This window comes from Carcharodon carcharias, chromosome 10, assembly GCF_017639515.1.
Source record: "Carcharodon carcharias isolate sCarCar2 chromosome 10, sCarCar2.pri, whole genome shotgun sequence".
Lineage (NCBI taxonomy): Eukaryota > Metazoa > Chordata > Chondrichthyes > Lamniformes > Lamnidae > Carcharodon > Carcharodon carcharias.
The window spans coordinates 152157807-152179344 of record NC_054476.1 but is presented as its reverse complement, the minus strand read 5'-3'; the positions used below and the strand labels follow the sequence as shown (position 1 = coordinate 152179344).

The window sequence follows — 21538 nt, the reverse complement described above, 5'->3', positions numbered from 1 at the left end:
CAGGATGGCTAATGTGATCAATATGGCCCTATTTACCCTCATCAGTGAACATAGCCATACAGACCTTACACTGCAACAGTGACCATGCTTGAAAAATACTTCTTCAGCTGTAAAATGTTTCAGGGCATCCCGAGGTTGTGGAAGGTGCTATATAAATGCAGGTTTGTTTTATATGTGTGTCCTGAGTTTGGCAAGATCAGGTCAAACTCTGTAAGCCAAAATGATCAGGACCAGCAGTGACCACTGAAACCAGATTCTACCGTACACGATTGGTGTAGATGTCGGCCTCAGCCTGGAGTATTTATGTGCGGCTGTTCACTGAGCGCCCCACGATAGTCCGAGTCCATAGCCTGCTGACAGGGGGTTGTGTCCTCAGACTGCTGCAGAGCCACCATCTATTGGTGATAGGTTGATTTTCCTCCCAACCCCTGGTTTCCCCTTCCACCTCGGCCTCAGCGACAACTTACATTTACATAGGGCCCTTCAACACAGTAAAACATAGTTCGGTCTTTCACAGCAGCCAAATTGGCGAAAATTTAACGCTGAGCCAAATGAGGTGGCGTTAGGGCTGGTGATCCGAAGCTTGGTCAAAGAGGTCATTTTTAAGGAGCGTCTTAAAGAAGGGAGTAAGAGGGTTTAGATCTGGAGGCCAGTGCTTTGGCTGTTGAAGGCTTGGCCACCAATGGTGGTGCAGTGGAAATCAGTGATGCGCAGGGAGAGCGGAAATGGAGGAGTGCAGGTATCTCGGAGGGTCGTAGGGCTGGAGGCCTTCGCAAGGTAACACCCATTGAGGGGATTGGTTTGACTTTAAGAGAGGAGAGCATAAACTTTCCACTGCATACAGCATCAAGAGAGCAATTGCAGAAGTTGCACCAAGGGCAGATCGGCGATGTCAGAGAAAAGGAGGGGATGAGACCATGGAGGGGATTTGAAAACAAGGATGAGAATTTTAAAATCAACTCGCGTAGAGAAATAGATCAGCCATGAGCTTATTGAATGGTAGAGCAGGCCCGAGGGGCCGAATGGCCTACTTCTGCTTCTATTGTGTGTGTTCGTATTGCTCAGCGCAGGTCAATGAGCACAGGGGTGATTGGAGGGCAGAGAGCTTGGCGGACTGTAGAGCTGAGAATTTTAAAATCAAATTGTTGCCAGACTGGATGACAATGCAGGTCAGCAAGGAATCTTCAGCCTGCTGCTCTAATGAGGCGCTAGTCTGATTGTGAGGCTCTGCTCCCATTAAAATAACTAACAGAGAAATGCACACTTTAATGTCTTAAGTACTCATCTGCTAAATATCACCAGCAGTAAGATATCGCCTATCTCCCCTTGGTGCAACTTCTGCAGTTGCTCTCCTGGTGCTCTATGCTGTGGAAAGTTAATGCTCTCCTCTGTTAAAGTCAAACAGATGCCCTCAGAGAGGGCACTACCTTGCAAAGACCCCATGCAGAGGTTTGACTTGGGTCCTCCCCATTTTACTGGGCAATGTAGTTAAAGCTTGTGGGGGGTGGGTGGGTGTGGGGGGGGGGGGGTAGGGTCCAAAACCAGGGCCCATTTGTAGAAGTTGGTCAAGCTGGTCACCAATAAATCCAGTTGGGAATTCAGGGCAAAGCTGCTTTATCCAGAGAGTGGTTGGAATGTGGAGCTTGCTGGCCACGAGGAGTATTTGAGGTGAAAACCGTTGAGGACTTTAAGGGGAAGCTAGATAAACCCGCGAGAAGCAGGAGGATATGCTGACTGGATGAGGTAATGCAGGGGTGGAGGAGGCTCGTGTGGAACATAAACACCAGCATCGACTTGTTGGGCCGAATGGCCTGTTTCTGTGCTGTTAATTTTATGTCCATTTTATGTAAAATCTTGAGCAGCTTGGTATGTGTAGGAATTCACAGCATTTATCTTGGGATGTTGCATCAAAGCACCTATTCCCTATCACCTGCTGTTTCCTTTGATAAGGAGGGTTTCCTGTAGGACAATGAAGGCAGCAGCTGAATGTGTTTGAACTTGACAGAAGGACAACATCCCACCTCTCCTTGAAGATTCAAAGCCAATGGAATTATGGAACTTTGACCATTAGGTGGAAAAGCTGGTCAGTTCTTTCCCTCTGACCATTTTTTGATGAAATGGGCTCTGGTAAGTATGGGTGCACTTGATAGCAAATTCTGCTTCCTGAGCACCCACAAACCTCAAGGGGCAGTTCAGATGCAGAACGTGATTGGGCCTCATCTGTTGCCACGTCAGGTAGATGAGAGCTGCCCGTTGTGCTGGTTGAGGGATCATGTGGCTCCTTTGGTTGTCTTTAGATCAGCATCTTTGTGGGCCCTGTACCTGCTCACAGAGCTCACCGGCAAGGGCGCGCTCAAGCGAAATATGGGCTGTGTGGCTTGTTGACTCATCGTCGTCCTCTGGACACGTATTCACTGCTCCAGACTTACTTCGGCAACTCACCACTGTGCCATGTAAGAGCTTGTGAAAGTGGCTTTAGATCCAGATGCCAAACGTGAGATCCACCAGGCTGCAGAATTGTAGCCCTACAAACCTTCAGCCCCTCGGCCCTCCGAGACCTCTGCACTCCTATGATCCTGGCCTCTTGCACGTCCCCGACTTCCGCCGCTCCATCATTGGATGGTCTTATCTTCAGCTGTCTGGGCCCTAGGCTCTAGAATTCCCCCTCAAAACCTCTCTGCCTCTCCTTTCGAAATGCCCTGTAAAACCTACCTCTTTGACCGAGCTCCTGGTTACCTGTCCCAGTATCTCCTTAGGCCCCTGTGCTAAATTATGACTTTTACTACATTAATGGTGTTGTGTAAATGCACGTTGATGTCAGATGGAATTTTTGAATGAGTGCTCCCAGCATGGGGTCTCCACGTGGCGGGAGTCCAGCAATTAGAGACACCAGACCGGAAAATCCAACACCCTCTTTCTTTTCCCCCTCGGTGACCTTAAATATAAAAGGCTGCATTTCTCTCTATACCGTTCCCAGTGTTGAGCACCACCAAGAGTGTAAAAAATAAAATCCTAAAGACTTGCTCCAAAATCTCTGCTAATTTTAGAGGCAGTTGCCAGATATTCTCTTCTGAGTTTTCACTGACTGCTAATTGGATGTAGGAGCTGAGGAGTTATACTGCTGTTGCCAATTCTCCAGGATTGTCCTGGAGCCTTTGGGAACTCAAGGTTACTCAACTGGGTTCTGCTGTGAACAAACACGGAGCAAAAAAAAAATCACCGGGCCACTTGAAATAATTTTATTTTGTTTTTTTTTATTAGTTACAAAAATATTGGTGAGGGGCAGTAAAAAAAAGAGAAACAGCTGTTTGACTGGCAGGGCAGGGGGAGCAATTTTGACAATACCTCCAGGAATACATGCGACCAGAGTTGGCAACCCATGTTATAGCAACCGATAAATTCTGTTCCATTAACCTGGTCGTTTGTGGGCTGGCACCAGGAAAAAAAAGCGACGGTGAAAGCTGCCAGGCTCTCATTTATTTAAAAAAAAAACCCAACAAATTCACTGATGTCTTTTAGTTTTGGGCATTGCACCACAGGAAAGGTGGATTGGTCTTGTAAAGGGTGCAGCGCAGATTTACCAGAATGATGCCAAGGGTTTGAAGGGTGAACCTACGCAGGCAGTCTGCATGAACTTGGCTTGTACTCCCTTGCGTTGAAAAGGCTGTGGGGTGGTGACCTGATTGAGGTGTTTAAAATGGCAAAAGGACTCGATAAGGTAGTTCTGGAGAAACTGTTTCCTTTGGTGGGGGATGTCCAGATCAAGCGGGCAGATGCTGAAAATTAGAGTTTAGGAGTGAAGTCAGGACGCACTTTCCACAAGAAGGGTAGCAGGAGAGTGGAATTCTCTCCTGCAAAAGGTCAATTGAAATGTTAAAGACTAAAATTGATAGATTTTTGTTTAAGAAAGGCTATTAAGGGACGTGGGCCAAAGACGGGTAAATGGGGATCCGTCACTCACCTAATTGAAAGGCCGAACAGGGTCAAGGGGCTGATTGGCCTCCTCTCCTCCTGTTATTAGTGTTCGGTGAAGGGACGCTGCTACTTTTACTCTGTCCGGGTTACCTGGAGCTCCCAGTTCCTTCCAGGTCGATTGCCAGCACCCTCGGGCCATTAACAGTGTCACCCCAGAACAATTAACAACAAAAGGAAAGACAAATCTGAGGGAATTTATTCTGGTTTAAAGCACAGCTTCTTTCTCCTCCCACAACTCGTGGCACGCGGCACTTTCCTCAGACTCATGCTTGGTGGCAAGGGCAGCATCGCCGAGTCTCGGAAATTAAAAGTGGAGAGTACGAAAAGGTTCGAGTTAAATGTAACAAGCTTTTTTTCCCCCTTAAAACCATGAAAAATTAATAACCCATTAAATGAGCGTTGAATTATTAATCCACACCATCAAATGTCTGCTAAGATGGCACGTTCAGCCTGCCTGCCTTCTCTTTTATTTCGGTCCCGTTAAGAATTACTCTGTCAAATCACACTTAACCTCTCAAGCTCTGGATCACCAGTCGCCCCGCAGTGTAACCCCGGACTTGTGTTGAGCGTGTCCCTTGGGCATTGGGCATTGCGGATGGCTGACAGCAGCATTGGTCCGGGTGGCGTCACTCCTGGGATTCTGTAGAGGCATGATACTATTGGCAGTCCGTCCTTTCTTCCCCCTCCCCCCATTCCCCACCTGCTCAGTCAGCCACAGTGTTCAGCTGCACCCCCTTTAGGTCTGATTCACCCAGGCACTCCTTATCACCAGCCACTCAGTGCCTCGGGCAGCTTTATGGGAAGAGCTGGGAGAGCACCTGAGACAGTTCTGGGATTGAACAGTGAGAGGGAGTTCCATAGCCATGCAACAATTAAACTCCAGGTGACCCAGACTTGCGAAAGTGCAGCAACAGTTCATCTTGTCGCTAGATATGTAATTATAGACAAATCTTCCATGGAATTGCTCAGAGTAAATTGATGTTGCTTGTCAGGACAAGAATCTTATGGTGTGTAATGCACATTGTATTTTGCTAAAGTGGGTCTTTAAAGAAACAAAAGCTGAAATTTAACCTAAATGTCCCTCCCCAGAGAGAATAGGGTGGGTTCAGGTTAGGCACTCCATTTACACCCTCGTCTTAAAAGAAGGCAGAGTCTAAATCTGTATTTTAGTGAGGTTGATGAGGGATAAGTATTGGTCAGGGCACTATGACGAGCTCCCTTGTTCTTCACTGAAATTGTGCCATAGGATCTTGTGCACCCTCCTAAGGGCACGGATGGGGCTTCGGTTTAACATTCCATCCAGAAGTTGACCTCCCTTGCTGGAGTGGGACTTGAACCTGTGACGTTCTGACTCCGAGGCAAGAGTGTGCTCCCCACTGAGCCCAAGCTGCCTCTGATGAGGGTAACTGAGTGCTCTCAGTAGAGTTTAAATCTAACCACATCCCTTTACCGAAAGCAACGTTTTCTCCCCCCACGTTGCTACCTAAATTATTTGTAGGGAAAACGTTTGCAAAACGAATGCTTGGTTGTCACGGTATTGGAGGAACTTGACTGTTGCAGGGGTCCAACATCAACTGGCCCCCAAAAGGGTTAAGTTTGTGGAAGGGTAGTGATGGGGAAATGAGAGTCCGCTTCTTCCCTGCTGGCCTCGTCATCCCGATCTAGTTTCAGGAGCGTCCGTTTTCTGTCCTTTCCCTTTTCCAAATGTCCTGCACTCCTTGCTGAATCATTGATCCATCCAACTCCTTTTTAAACTTCAGATGAGTCATCTGTTCTAGCCAGCAGTGTGTTCTATAAATAACCCATAATGAATCACTCCAATCTCGGAGAAGACTTTCACTGTAGTAAAATCATTAGCGCGTTCTCTTTAAACATGCTTACAATTTTGCTATATTTAGTCCTTCCCCCACTGCGTCTTGTCCTTTACCTCTACTGGGTTTGCCCGAGATATTTCTACCACATTGATTTTATCGCCTTCTTGAGATTACAAAAAGTCACAAGGAAGTAAGCAAGCCGTGCAGGCAAGGAAGACACCACAGCCAGGCTTCTGACCTGTGCTGAGCTAGGGATGGTACAATCAACCTTGGAGGTCACCAGATTAGGGGAGCAAGAAAATCAGCCACTTTCCCTTTCGACTGCTACCTGGTTGCTGCTTGTACTGGAAGGTGTGTGTGGACTGAAATTCAGGTAAGTACAGGGTTGAGGCTCAACACATGATAAATGACCATCGGCTGCAGGAGTGCAGCTGGCAGCGACCGGAAGTGGCCTTCAGAAGTGGAGGGACAAAACTTCCTCAAAATAAGTATAAACGTGCACCCCTCCCTGTTTGTTTTACCTGAGTTTTTAGCTTCGTTACACTTGCCTCGAAGTAACTCTGGTACAGTGAGTGTAATACAAGGATATGACTGCGATCACATTAAGATACACACACCAGTCACAATCTGCTCTAACCTGACATCTTTCTTTCTCTCCCCCTTTTTTAAAAATATTGTTTTAAAGGTTACCCAAACTTTGTTGCAACGTATGGTCGTGGATACCCAGGATTCGCACCAAGCTACAGCTACCAGTTCCCAGGTATGTGGACCCTTGATTCTATCTCGCACCAGCCCCTAATCCTTCCATCACCCCCAACCCCTTCGCCATGTTAAAAAGTGCGTAACAAAACCACGGCGCTACCAGGTTTCGTGGTTTTATTCCAGCTCCCAATGAGCCTCTTCTGGTTATTTGTAAACCATTATGTGGTAAAATGCGGGAACTAAACAAATCTTCTTTCAGTTTGAGGTTCTGTTTCAGATCGCTGGCATTTCTGGCCGAGAGAGTGGGGCAAATAACTTACTACTCCTCCCCACCACACAGGCTTCTCCCCCCACCCCCCCCACTCAGTTCGTCTCTGACCCTTCCCCTTGCCATTCTTACCATGGCATGTTTGCGATTTAGGACCATCTGTGTGATCCCAGGATGAAGCCGCATGTCCTTCCTCTGGTAAAATACAATTTTTATCGGGACGTTGGCATCACTGGCAAGGTTGGCATTTATTGCCCGTCCCTCATTGCCCTGAGAGTGTGGTAGTTCATCAAGCCACCTCAGAGGGCAGCAGCTAAGAGTCTGCCACATCTGCAATGGAACCAGTGTCCCATACAGACCAAACCAGTTAATGGCAGCAGATTTCTTTCCCTAAAGCTCCTTAGAAGTCCTGACACATCACACAGCCAAGGCCCAGACTAATCACGAGTATGTTGGCTGTCTAGTCATGTTCTCATTCTTACAGCCATTCTCCCACTACTAAGGCATCAGCAAGTCCGGGGAAGAGAAACACATTCCTGATTGAGGAACGCTCGAGGGGCCAAATGGCCTACTCCTGCTCCTGTTTCTTATGTTCTTAACCCAAATTTGGGACCTGCTGTTTCCCATTCACTTCCATGGTGTGGAATTCCAATGTTTCCATCCATTTGCATTGCACAGAATTCCTAATGGAATACATAATACTCACCTGCCAAGTTCTCCGATATCTCTTCCATCAATGCTTACCATACCCAGTCCACAACCACTGTCACCTCGAGGCAGCTGTGTACTTTAGGCTTTTAATCATGGCGTGTATGTTTTCTGATAACGTGTTAGTTTGGAATGAGTGATTAAATGACCATGTCGCACAGAGAGACGTGCAGTCTGCCTATTTTTATCTGCAATTTACGGATATCGTAATCTAATCAGGACAATTCTTGGCAAAGGTGTGATGTGTTTATTAGGATTTGGCAGGGTGGCGAGAGCGAAGTCATTTTGTAATAAGCATTTTCGCCTTTTTAAACTACGTACATTAGTTGGGGTTTGGAATGGCAGAGTCAAGGTAAAGGGGGGACCTTTACCTGAAAATCAAGTCCTACTTCACTGCGCAAGTTCCTAGCTCAGTGTAGGCTGTTGTATATTTTGGAGGATGATTATTCTGTCCCTAGTGATATGAGTATATGCCAAATTCACAAAATCATTAATGAGAAAAAGTGTTATTCTGTGAACTCACACATCGAATGTTCAATAATATTAGCAGTGGGGTCACTCAGCCTATCCAATCAGCTCAGTGATGCTATCCAGCTGTAACTATTTGCAAAGCCCTTTAACTTTTGGCTCCTAGACTATTCTATAATTGCATAAATTGTTCAACTCTTAAGCTTTGTAGTCACCATCCCACCTCTTTGCAAATTTCTGTTTGAACCCGTGTGGTTCCCATTAGCATTTAATGGGAATGATGAACCACACTTGGGAAAGACGAAGTAAAACGTATCTGATTTTGTCAATGGTAGCTGATCGGAGGACCAATTTTCTCTCTTCCACCCACCACCCCCCTCCCCCCCTCCCCCCACCACTTTCTGGGTATAAGTGCCACAGCTAGTAAATGGCTTGACAGTCGTTTGAGTTGAGAAGTGGTTAGCAGAGTGCTGTCACATGATTTGAGCTGAGGGGTCAACTTACGCCGAAGCAGTCGGCCGACTGCCGAGTCTAGCTGGGTATCGGTGAAGTCTGTAACGTTGAATGTAAGATGGTCTGGGGCCAAGCTTTCTGGCCACTGCAGCAGCTCTGTGTAAATACAGCAGGATTGGAATAGACAAGATGTGTTGTGCGATGAGCCTGTGAAGATTACTTGCTTTCTTTAATTGGCTCTCCCCTTTCCACAGTGTGCAGCAAGTTTCACTTTGCCATTTGGCACACACATTGGGCCCTTTATAGGTCACATAAGAACATAAGAAATATGAGCAGGAATAGGCCATTCAACCCCTCAAGCCTGTCCCGCCATCCAATATGATCATGGCTGATCTGCCCCAGGCCTCAACTCTTCTTTCGTGCCAGCTTCCTCATAGCCCTCAACTCCCCGATATTTCAAAAATCTAATAAGAATTAGATTATTATTATTTGTGCTGTGTAAAAAGCCAGCATCAACTAACGTTGGCTGTTCAGCCGGTTGGATTATTTGGTTGTTTAGTGACCATCCTATTAGAGTATGGCTACCTATATTCAGTGGAGTTTAGAAGAATGACCGGTAATACTATTAAAACAAATAAAATTCTGAGAGGGCTGGACTAGGGCTGGATGTTTCCCCTCAAGGGGGAACCTAGAACGAGAGGACACTGTTTCAAAATAAGAGGCCTCCCGTTTAAGACCGAGTTGAGAAGGAATTTCTTCTCTCAGACGGTCGCCAGTGTATTGAATTCTCTTTCCCAGAGGGCAGTGGAGGCTGGATCACTGGATATATTCGAGGCTGAGTTGGACAGATATTTGCTTGATAGGGGAGTTGGGGGTTATGGGTTTGGGGGGGTGGTGGGGCAGGCAAGAAAGTGAAGTTAAGGCTACAATCAGATCAGCCATGATCTTACTGAATGGCGGTGCAGGCTTGAGGGGCAGAATGGCCTACTCCTCCTACTTCTTATGTTCTCATTGGTGCATCCAACAATATTGAGGATAAGTTCACCCAGTCATCTTCCAGTTGGTGTCCACATGGAAGTTAGAGGTGATGTTAACGAAAGCACTTCCAACCAGTTGACTGGTGCTTAACAATGAGATTGATGAGCTGTCCTCAAAGCTCTTGCAGAGATGCTAAACTCGGTAGGAATTAAACACAGTCCAATCGCAGCGAGCTAAAATTCCTTACTTCATCCAGAGCTCAGCATTTGTGGCTATGTGCACAGGCTCAGAACAAACAATCCTGTCGTCTGCAACTTGGGACAGAGCAAACCCTATGGGTAGAATTTTGCCCTGGGCGTGTAGGACTGGCAGCAGCAGGGCTGAGTGCGGCTGGAGGGAGCATGGCGAGCTGCCTCGGGGAGACGGTGAATATATTGAAAAATTATTAAAACATCAGGAAAAAAATGTAATAAAACAGGTGCCCCCCCCCCCCCCCCCTCAGGTGACTCTGTCACACAGGCAGGGACATGTTCCTCATTAAAAATCGGAAGTTTTCACTTCAGTTGCATTTGCTTTCGGAAACCTTGTCCCGCCTGTGGATGGGGGTTTCCGAACCCTTTACGCCCGCCAGTTCGACTGGAACGGGCAGTGAAAAATTCAGGACAGTTGATAACTTCACGGCCTTAACAGGCCTTTTAAGTGTCAGCGGGCGCGCTGCCAGCTCCGATGCATGCCCGCCAACCGAACCGTCGCGTGGCTGCGCTTTGGCGTTGACACGCGCCATCTCATGCTCGGTCAGGTCGAGCGTGCGCCTCAGCCGCCGAGTTAAACATCCTGCCCCATGAAACGGAATTCTCTCGGGACGCCGCTCATCGTACGACCCGAGTGTGTCAAGCTATAACCGACACTTCGATGCCAGAAGAAGAAAAAAAGGCCTGTGTAAACCCAAGAAAGGAGACACGGTCTCCTTTAAGGTTTCTGGTCCTGAGTTTAATTACCTGCGTGCTCCTGGTTGGAACTGAAGCGCGATGTGACAACCTCTCGGTACAGTTGAGGGGCACAACAATGTGCCAACTGAATGTGATATGACAGGGATGGTTAATGTGTACCTGATGTGTTGCAATATGGTGAGGAAACACTGACAGAGATCTACTTGCCCACAGTAATGCCCACAGCATTCCAGCAACAAGGGAACAATTCAAACTCAAATGACATTAATAGGCTATCTTAATTCTGTCCCATAGGTGAACAGAGCCTGTGACAGTCTAAGCATTCTGTTTGTTCCTGATGATAACCACATAGTGTGGTAACTGTGAGATGTATTTCTGGATTACACAGGGCACCTTGTGTCAGTGCGTGTTGTAATCCGTGATGGTTAAGCCTCTCTCGTTTGTTTTTCTGTCGACTCTTGTGGCGCACTTTGATAGAATCATAGGATAATTACATCACGAATGGAGGCCATTTGGCCTGTCAAGCTCATGTCAGCACTCTGCAAGAGCAATTCAGCAGTCCCACTCTCCTGCCCTCTCCCTGTAGCCCTGCAGGTTTTTTTTCTCTCTTGGGTGCTTAACCAATTAATTCCCTTTTGAAAGCCAGGCAGTGCATACCAGATCATTGAGATAAGAACAAAAAAACTGCGGATGCTGGAAATCCAAAACAAAAACAGAATTACCTGGAAAAACTCAGCAGGTCTGGCAGCATCGGCGGAGAAGAAAAGAGTTGACGTTTTGAGTCCTCATGACCCTTCGACAGAACTGGTTCTGTTGAAGGGTCATGAGGACTCGAAACGTCAACTCTTTTCTTCTCCGCCGATGCTGCCAGACCTGCTGAGTTTTTCCAGGTAATTCTGTTTTTGTTTTTTCATACCAGATCATTACTGCTTGCTGTGCAAAAAAACCTTTGGCTCTTTCACCTTAAGTCTATGCCCTCTGGTTCTCGATCCTATATTCAAACATTTCTCCCTATCTACTCTGTCCACACTTCTACCCTCTCAACTTTCTCTTTTCGAAGGAGAACAGCCCCAACTTCTCTAATCCATCCTCGTGACTGAAGTCCCTCAGGCCTGGAACAGCCTGTGTTACAGCACATTTTTTTCTATTCGTTCGTGGGATGTGGGTGTCGCCGGGTGGGCCAGCATTTACTACCCTAATTGCCCTTGTTCAGAGGGCATAAAAGTTAACCACATTGCTGTGTGGTCTTGAGCCACACGTAGGCCAGACCGAGCAAGGATGGCAGATTTCTTTCCCTCAAGGTCATTGGTGAACCAGATGGGTTTTTGTGACTTTGGGCATTGGTTTCATGGTCACCAGACTTTTATTGAATTCAAATTCCACCATCAGCTGTGGCGGGATTTGAACCTGGGTCCCACAGAGCATTAACCTGGGACTCTGGAATACTAGTCCAGTGACAATACCACTATGCCACCGCCCACCCCCCTTGTGGAGTAATTGACCCTATCTCTTGCGAGGGTCCATGCACCACATAGTATTGAAATATCCCAGTGTTTAATCCAACTTTCTCCATTGCTGTGCTCATTGACTGCAATCTTCGTGAGCTCAACACCTACTATTTCCTGGCGCAGAGTCTTACTTTGACAGGAACATAGATCAAAGAGACGACCCCGGAGGTCAGTGGAACTAATTTGCCACTGATTCTAATTTCTCGGCCATTGATTCTCGAGCTGGAAACCAGGAGTGTGCCCCGCCTGCACCCCCACCACACTCGATTCAGCCACACTGACTCGCTTGCTCAATTCTCCAATCCCTGGTCCACACAAGGGAGGTCCCCAACTACCCTGACCTTCCAAAAAAAAAATGAGAATCGCAATGGGAGAAAATGAAATAATTAAGATGATTCTCTGATTATAAAAAAGAGTAAAGTGTGATTGTCGTACCCCTCTCCTTTTACAGCGCCTCTTTGAAATTTGGGCAAAGCCAGTTCTTGCACCTGAAGTGTTACTGGAGTTTGCAGACAAATGGTAGAGTGTTTGTTCTGAAGGGCTGGGGAACTAGATCCAAGAGAAGAAGCCATTCTTTGCAGTACTCCTGTCTCTCTCCAATTAATTAACGCTGCTCAGGAGGCTGTAGCGAGCCTTTGAATTCTCAACCACCCCCACATCACCAATATTTCAAATGTTAAAATGATCCTCCTGATTTATTGATGAGGATTTATGGGGGAGGGGCTTCGTGCACACTTTGAGACGATATTTTGAACTAGATACACAAGGGCATACAGTTCTGACAGAATACATTGTACTTACAGTACAGAAGGGCCATTTGGCTGCACTCGTTCATACCAATGGCTGTGCTCCACATGAGCCTCCTCCCATCCTACTTCATCTCGCCCTGTCAACATAACCTTCTGTTCATTTATTTCTCTCTGTCTCTCTCTCTCCATCTCACTCTCTCTCTCATGTGTTTAGCTAGCTTCCCCTTCACTGCACCTATTCTAATCACCTCAGCCACTCCCTGTGGCAACGAGTTCCACATTCTCGCCACACTCAAAGCAAATTAAGTATAAAACTTCTCCTTAATGCCTGACTGGAGTGGTTAGTTGACTGCCTTGTGTTTGCGAGCCTCAGTTGTTGGACTAGGGGAAAGGTTTGACAGAATCCAGTGAGTGCGTGAAAAGCTAGGCAGACTTACTGTCTGCTTCGGTTTTGTTTCTCGGGAGGAGGCTGAATTGGGGGGTGGGGGGGGGGGGGTGCGGTGGGAAATGTGCAGGTTGTGGCCGGTGCATTACATATCCCCCATCTTTGGTGTGCCTTTTAAGGCTGTCAATCAACCGTGCGGGCAGGCTGGAAGCCATAAGGCCCCTGTGAGCTGGGAAGCTCGTGATTCAGGCAACACCCACAGAGCTGGAGCTTGCCTGACATCATTGAAGAGAAAACGAATGCAATGAGGTTTTCCGATGCTATTTTTGGCTCGGTAACAGACGGAGGCAGGTTCTAAAAAAAAAAAATCTGCATGTACGATTTTATTGTCTCAAGTGAGGGTTATTTTTGGATGTGCCTCTGAATTTGAATTAAGGAAAATTATGGGTTCTGGAAGCTTTAGATGGGGTGGGGAGAAAAGTGGATAAATGTGCAACGGAAGGAATGACTTCACTGCCAGGGCTTAAATCCCCTTTAATTACACAGCCCCATCGTGTTATGGCGTGTATAGTCTGATGAATGGCTTTGTAGCCAGGCTGTGCTGATACTGTGCTGTCTCTGTGATTGTTCAGCATAGTAGCTCCATAGCCGCTGTAAGCTTTTTGAGAAAGCAATGACTCAAACCCCTGCGAGCACCTGCGCTTTGATGTGCCGCCGACATCCCTCTGCCGCGATTCTCCCACACATCATCACTTTAGAAAGAGGAACAGCAAAATGCTGGAAGGACTCAGCAGCTCTGGCAGCATTCCCATGGAGAGAGAGTGAGAGAGAGAGAAACAAGAGTTCACGTTTCGAATCCATTATCACTTTAGACCCCTCCTGCCACCAGCCGTGCCCTCTAATATGGGGGGGGGGCAGCTCAAAGTGCTCTGACCAGAAGCAGGCGCCCCCCCCTCCAAACTATAACCCCACCCCCCTGCCTGACTGCCTGCCCCCCCCCCCCCCCCCCCCCCCCCCCCCCCCCCCTCAAACCAGCAAAGTTTGGAAAGAGTTCATCTTACAAAATGGACCTTCTTGTCTGTTAAAGCGTTCGCGGCGTAGCTGTGTGAAAAGTTCTGCCTGTCTTTATGCTTTGTGACAACGCGTTGATAGGAACCCTGTACGTAGCATCGCAACAAAACTAGCTCAATTTCTGCGATATTCATTCAGCATGTGTGAGCTAACCAGGAAACATCTCTTCATACTGTCGCTCTCTCTCTTTATTGGCTGTATTTTTTTCTTTTGGTTTCATGCTGTACAAATGAATGAGCCTCATTTATATTTGGATATTTATATATAATTTTTAATTATATTATGAATAATCATCCACCTCTGATTTATTTTTTTTATGTTTTTTTTTAAATTGCAACTTCTTTGATTCAAATCCTTTTGGGGTATCACGCCATTAATTTCTTTTCTTATTTCACTTTTCAGACTGTTTCCAGATTTCACAAGATATTATTTTTATCAACTAAATTTTTTTCCCCCCTTGCAAATTAGCAAGGTTTCCTGCAGTGTTAATGAGAACCTGGGTGGCTGGCTGTGATTAATTATTGCCTTTCACTGGAATTATCACTAATAATAACTGCCTGGGCCCATCACCTCATTTATATTTATATATATATTTTTAATTATTTTTTAAAACACATTCCATCAGCTGTCCACCATTTTGCCTCCCGCATGATTTATTTGCTTCTTATAATTTAAATGCTTGCTTTATTTTTTGCTGTATTGTAAAAACAGTTCCTTCCATGTCACTCTCTCAGTTCCGCGAGCTCTGGACAGCACTTTCTATTTTTACATTTGCTGAACGACCCCCACCCCTCCCCACCTCCCCCACTTCCCGTCCCCATCCCTCCTCTTCTCTCTCTCTCCCCCCCCACCCCTTCTCACAAGGTTTCAGTTTTAAAAAGAAAAATTCTTATTTTTAATAGTCCCTGAAGTTAAAAAAAATGGTGGCTGGATATTAACTGCGCTGTAATCTCTTGAGATTTGTTTTTATTAAGTCAATAGTTAGCAACCCCCCCCCCCCCACCCCCCGCCACAACAACTTGTAGTTACATAGCACCCGTAACATCCCGAGGTGCTTCACAGGAGCATTATCAGATAAATTCTGACACCAAGACGCATAAGGAGATTTAAGGACAGCTAAGACAAAGCTTGGTCAAAGAGGTAGGATTTAACAACCACCCACCAGTTTTTAAGTCCAATATGGAACAGAACCTTTCCACACTGGAATGCTGCTAGTTTGTTACCGTAGTCTGAACTAACTGATAATCAGCTAGTTGGAGCCATCCAGAGTGACAGGATGTGTCCAATTATCCATCTTTGCCACAATAATCATGCAACAATGGTCCCTTAGTGTCCTGGACCAGTGAAGGGAATTAACTTAAGCCAGCTTCCCTCTCTTGCACCAATGATGGTGTGTGTTGAGTTTCGATGGTGAGGCCTCCCATTGTCAAATAGCTTGCTGCTGCCCACTGCCAAGGCACAAGTGACTAATGGCCACTTGGACAAAATGCCAAAGAGTGGCTGGGCCTGTGGAATTGCACCCCAACATGAGTCCGTGACTTCGGAAGTGGTGGGTGTTGTGGGGGGCGAGGGGGGGGGGTGGCTGTGTTGGTCGCGGGGGGGGGTTAAAAGTTGTGGAAACTCAGACCTATATAATGAGGGATTGTGCCACAATCTTCAGGGACTTTTTAAGAGTTTCAAAAAAGGCACTACATGAAAATTTGTGAGAAGTGTGACGCGTACTAGGGATTAATTGTGTATTTAAAAAGAGAAGTCTCCCTTTTCTTGGCTTAACAAGGCTGTACGTTCAGTTGCTATGGAGGTTGTTAACCATACCATAATTAAGATGGCTGCTTGTTAACCATGTTGCTCTTTACAGTGACTCTGCCTTCTTTGTCAACAAGATAGGTGATTAAACATTTTCACAAGCAGAAGGACTTGTGACAGTATTTTTTCTTTATCTAGTGCAAATGAACAATAAAGAAATTGGACTAAAATGATCCATGTTCTGAGCAAAATCCAGTTACTTTTTTGGTTGGCAAAATTTTTGTCACCCAAAGTAAAGGCCTTCGGGCCTAGTGCTGCAGGGCTACTTGCTTCTTAAACACTTTACTGCAGGAGTCCAGTTCAAAAAGTACTCTAAAGCTGAATGAAGTCAGTCAATTTCTTTAACCTTCACTGAGTCCAGTCTACATAAGCCAGTGAAAGGAAAGCTTTCTTAACTTCATTTTTTGAAGGTCACTTAATTAATAAGTCACGGAAGCCAAACAAGCTTAAATTATCACGTCACTCTGTTCCTGTTAATTAAACATGCTTGATGTAATTAATTGTATAGCTTGAAATAGTGTTGAAGTCACTGGCTTTCTACTCTGTATTTTTTTGTAATGTGAAGACACTGGTCTCCTTGTTGACTCTTATTTTGTGATAGTAGAACTGTGAATACTGATTGTTGCTTAGTTTGAAAGTGATTTGAGTTTTTTTTTCTGTTGTGGATTAGAATGGTCCCTTTTCTCACTTATCTGTAATCATAGCTCCTTTGTTCTGCTTTTAAAATTTCATTTTTTCCCTTTTTTTTAAAAAGTATTTTGCTGTACCTAATTTAGACAGACAAATAAAGAGAATTTCCTTCAATAAATCTTATGCAGTGTGTGTGTGTGCTCCTCTTTTAACTGCAATTTCTTTTTTTTTTGACCATTTAACAGGCAGTAGCTCTCCCCATCTTGCTCCCCCCACCCCACCCCAACTTGGCCTCAATTGGACAGACCAGGGCACAATGCGATTTGACCTGCAGCTTGTGCTGACCTCAGGGCGCTGCAGTTCATCTGAGCGTCCGTAGACTAGAGAAGGTGGAGGGGGTGCGGAGGGGAGAGATAAGAAAAACAAGCCAGAGTTCACACTCCCTATTACAGTCCAGTGATCCTTGTGTCTCCCCCACCCCCCTCATCCCCGTTGTCCCAGTGGAATGGAAAATGCCAAGCGCAGGCTGACTGTGATGCTCGGTTGCCCTCCTGGCGAGGCTGATGTGGGGGAAAAGTAGCCACTTGGGGCAGGACGCCAAAGTGATGCCTGCTAGCTGCAAAATTATACCCCAGCGTATGTAAGCACCATCAGAATGGACAAGGTCCACCACAAGGTATTCCCTCATGTCAATACATTTTGTGCGGCAGTTCCAGTGAGACATGTGAGCCACTGAGACGGGGTCTCACTCCAGGGCACAGAGGTTCTGCTCAGTGAGTGGTTTCTATGGCAGGTCGGCTGGGTGGGTGGATGTTATGGCTGCGCCCATCCTGAGCTGCTATATCCCGTGATGCAGCCTAAGCGGAGGAGAGGTACGGGCAGCAGAACAGTTTTGCCTCTGGCGCTGCCAGTGCCATCACCTCAACACCTTTTGATGTTGGTGGCAAATGAAGTTCAGACAGCGGGAAGGAGCCCAGCAAGTTAGTGGTCAGTGATTTAAAGATTCTGGCAGTTTGGAGAGCCTCTGATTTGTTGATGGGGACTTCAGTCATTTCCTGGCTGATGTCATTTCTTAAAACTGGCCAAAGAGAAAGCTCTTTCCTTATTGTGCTGCACTGCCAGCGATTGTGTCCCCTAATTCAGACAGCAAGTATCCCACAGTGTGTCACTGAATTGGCTCTCTTTTGGGGGAACAATATGGCTGTTAAATGGTTAAATTTAAGCAAATAATCAATGCGCATCATTTTTCACGCTAAATTTCACCAAATTCATGCTGAATTTAAGCTTCATTTGAAGTTGAAATTTCATAGTTTATTTAATCACTAAACAAATACCCTCATCCAATCTTGCATGAATTTTACTTGCATGAAATGACAATTGCTTTGTTTGAAAAAGGGCACTGCTCGTGTGTGCGTGTGTGTTAGCGTGCATGCTTGTGTGCGCGTGTGTGTGTGTTTTTTCTGTTTTCTTTGACCCTCCCCACCCTTTGATTTCCACACAAGCGATAAGGCACACTGTTTACACACTTACAGGTCTTTGTGTTTCCTTGTGAAAGAACGCAAGACCCTGTTCCTTCCACCTTTCCAACACTTCATCTGGTTACAGGGCCTCTGGCATTTTGCAGACTTGTACCTCAGGCAGTTAATACTCAAAACTATTTTCATTCTGGCAATTGAGAATTCTCCTTTACTTGCACCCGTAGTATGCGCAGAAATAAAGTTCCACAGCTCAAAATGTTTGCACAGAGCCCCTTTAGCATACAAATATCAGCTCTGGTCCTTAACCCGCTCAATAAACAGGAGACTCCGCACATTTACACAACAGCAAACAACGAGGGTAATAACAGATTTTAGGAGAGCATAGACACAGTGAAATGGGCAGATACAATTTAATGCAGCGAAGTGATGCATTTTGGTAGGAAGAGTGAGGAGAGACAATAAGAACTATATGGTACAATTTTTAATGGAGGGATCAGGAACAGAAAAGCCTGGCAGTGTATATACACAAGTCTTTGATGGTGGCAGGACCAATTGAGAAGGCTTTTATAAAAAACATTCAGAATCTGTGGCTTTATAACTAGAAGCATAGAGTACAAAAGCAAGGACATTGTGATGAACCTTTATTAGGCCCCAGCTGGAGTATTGCAGCCAGTTCTGGATACTTACTTGAGGAAGGATACCGAGGTTGAAGAGGAGAGTTATTGGAATGGGTGCCAGGGATGCAGGACTTCAGTGATGTGACGAGACCGGAGAAGCTGAGGCTGTTCTCCTGAGAGCAGCGAAGGCTAAGGGGAGACATGCAAAATTGTGAGGGGTTTTGATCAGAGTAAGTAAGGAGAAACTATTTCGATAGCAGGAAGTTCAGTAACCAGTGGGGTACAGATTTAAGAAAAGAATGCGAGGTGAGATGAGTGAGTCTTTTGCACAGCGAGTTGTTGTGATCTGGAATGTGCTGTGCGAAGGGGTGGCCAAAGCAGATCCAATAATAACTTTCGAAGGGGAATTGGATGAACAATTGAAGGGGAAGAATCAGTGGAGCTCTAGAGCTGGAGAAATGAGCCAAGTGGATAGCTCTTTCAAAGAGTCACCACAGGCACAAAGGGCCAAATGGCCTTCTGGACTGTCTCTTTCTATGATTCACAGTGATTGGTTCTAATCCTGTTGACTAAATGGGAAACCCCACAAAAATGCACCTCTTTATCCCTGCTGAACGGCCGGGACCAGAACAAATTTACAGAGAGTGACCCACACTCTGCTGAATGAGCGGGCAGAGTTACCCTGTCGGATTAACCGGAAAATACCGCACAGGTATGCAGTGAATAGCCCTTGACCCTGAATAAGCAGGAGCATCACACAACTGCACAGTAAGTAATCTCTAAACAGCAGCTCCATATAGTTAGCACAACAAACACAAGGGAAGTAAAGTGGCATCAGGTAGATGAAAATCTTGTTGACTAAGTGAAGGCCTTGAGAAGACTTTGGGTTCTGGGTAGCGCTTGGAGTGTTAGATTCAGCATCAGGCAGTGCTACATGAGGCCAGATATCACTCGGAACTGTAACTGCCCAGAGTCACTCTATCAGTGCTTGAGAAAATGAACACTGACGCTCACAGTGCTGAGTGACTTTACTGGCAATACACTGCAAGATGTGGGGAGAAAAGAAGGAAGGAAACAGAGAAAAGAAGGAGGGAATAACATCCACAGTTTTCACTGACATTGAGACATGTAGCCAGCAGCAGTCTTTTTAAAATATCAGGTATGTTTTTCACTCTGGTTAAATTAGCACAGTTGAGCGTGTTTTGTCAAAGATTTCCATTTTCAGGCCCCTCATAATCTGCCCCTTATAAATTTTATTGAGTGGATAAATAGTTGGTAGGGGAAAAAACTTACAGGACTATGGGCTAAGAGCAGAGGAGTGGTTTTAGCAGGCGAGCTCCTACAGAAAAAGAGCCAACACAACAGGCACGATGGGCCAAATGGCCTCCTTCTGTGCTGTATCATTCTATCTGTTGAAAGTATCTGCAAACTGATTGGCTGAGGCCCTTTTAAAATATCTTTCTGCCTGACTGGAGCTGAGTGATGTCCGCGCTGTGACATCACAATATTGCAGCGTCAACAAAGAATCTCCACTGTCAGAACGTCAGAAAGTGACCTCTGGCCAGGTTTGTTTGGAGCCTGTGAGGTGTCTTCACTTCAAGGGAAAGTCCAACTTCCGAATAAACTGTTCAAGACTCAAAAGGATCCTCCAATATCAATGATCCCAATCACGCATCAGCACGTTGGGGAGATGGTGGCAGTGTGGTAACATCACTGGGCTAGTAATCCAGACACTCAGGCTAATGCTCTGGGGACATGGGTTCAAATCCCATCACCACAGCTGGTGCACTTTAAAGTCAACTCATAAACCTGGAATATAAAACTAGCCTTATTAATGGTGACTATGACAACTATCATCGATTGTTATTTTTAAAAAACCCATCTGGTTCACTAATGTCCTTTTGTGAAAAAAATCTGTTATCCTTACTTGGTCTGGAGACACATGTAGGCCAGACCCTCTTAACTGCCCCCTGAAATGGCCTAGCAAGCCACTCAGTTCAAGGACAATTAGGGATGGGCAACAGATGCTGGCCTTGCCAACGATGGCCACGTCCCATGAAAGAACAAACACAAAATGTTATTTGACCGTGGAGAGCTGAAGCTCGTCCCCCAATGCTATAATATTTTCTGATGTTATCTGGAATGCACAGCCTTATAAAGGATGATGGAAGCAAATTGAATGGTAACTTTCAGAGGGGAACTAGATAAATACTTGAGGAAGGAAAATTTGCAGAGCCACGGGGAAGGACAAATTTGTTTTTTCAAAGAGCTAGCATGAGCACGTTGGGCTGAATGGCTTTGCTTTCTGACTGTGTGATATTGCCACATGCACACTCCCAGCAGGGCTCGCTGGATAGCAGTCAGGAGCTGTGAACCTTTTTAAAAGCGCGTTTTGCCTCCTCCGCACTCTTCATTCCAGCTGTACTGGGCAGGGGGATATGCTCCCTCCTGCCAGTGTCAGAGATCTCCTCCATGGTTGGCTCAGTGTCCAAGCAAAGTGGAGCAATCTCATCCGAGGCCCAGTATCCCGCTCTGTCATTACAGTCGCTGCTCTCTCACTGTATCCCCACTCATCCATGCATTTAAAGGCAAGAGTTATTCCTTGTAAAAATGATACTGCATGAAGGTGCACAAAGACGCAGCTTGCTCTCACCCAGCCTTACAGCCCTGAGCTCTCCCTTCCTCTGACTGGCTTTCTTTTGTATTCCACCACCACCACCACCACCACCACCACCCCCACCCCCCCCCCCGGCCAAAGTTCCTTCAGCCACCTGTGGTTCCACATTTTGGAATTCTTCCTGAAACTCCTCTGCCCGCCCACCTCCATCTCTTATCATTCATTTTCATCTGATTATGTCTCCGTGAAGCCCCTTGGGTCATTTTTGCAGACACACCCAGAACACACCCGCGTTCATTGCATGATGCTGACAAGACAGGTTGATAACAGAACCTTTACAGTGCAAAAGGAGGCCATTATG

The 21538-nt window shown here is 46.1% G+C and overlaps 1 protein-coding gene across 14 annotated transcripts in view; it reads left to right on the top strand.

Moving 5' to 3' along the window:
* The window catches only part of msi2b (musashi RNA-binding protein 2b), a 522720-nt gene that overhangs the window by 374973 nt on the left and 126209 nt on the right, over nt 1-21538 (top strand). For 13 of the 14 annotated variants that reach the window (XM_041197726.1, XM_041197725.1, XM_041197718.1 and 10 more), the window contains exon 10: nt 6475-6549. In XM_041197726.1, coding sequence (XP_041053660.1) covers nt 6475-6549 — 75 coding nt within the window. Of the gene's footprint in view, nt 1-6474; nt 6550-14431; nt 14774-21538 lie in introns of those variants that run through there. The other variant, XM_041197727.1, reaches the window with a different exon arrangement.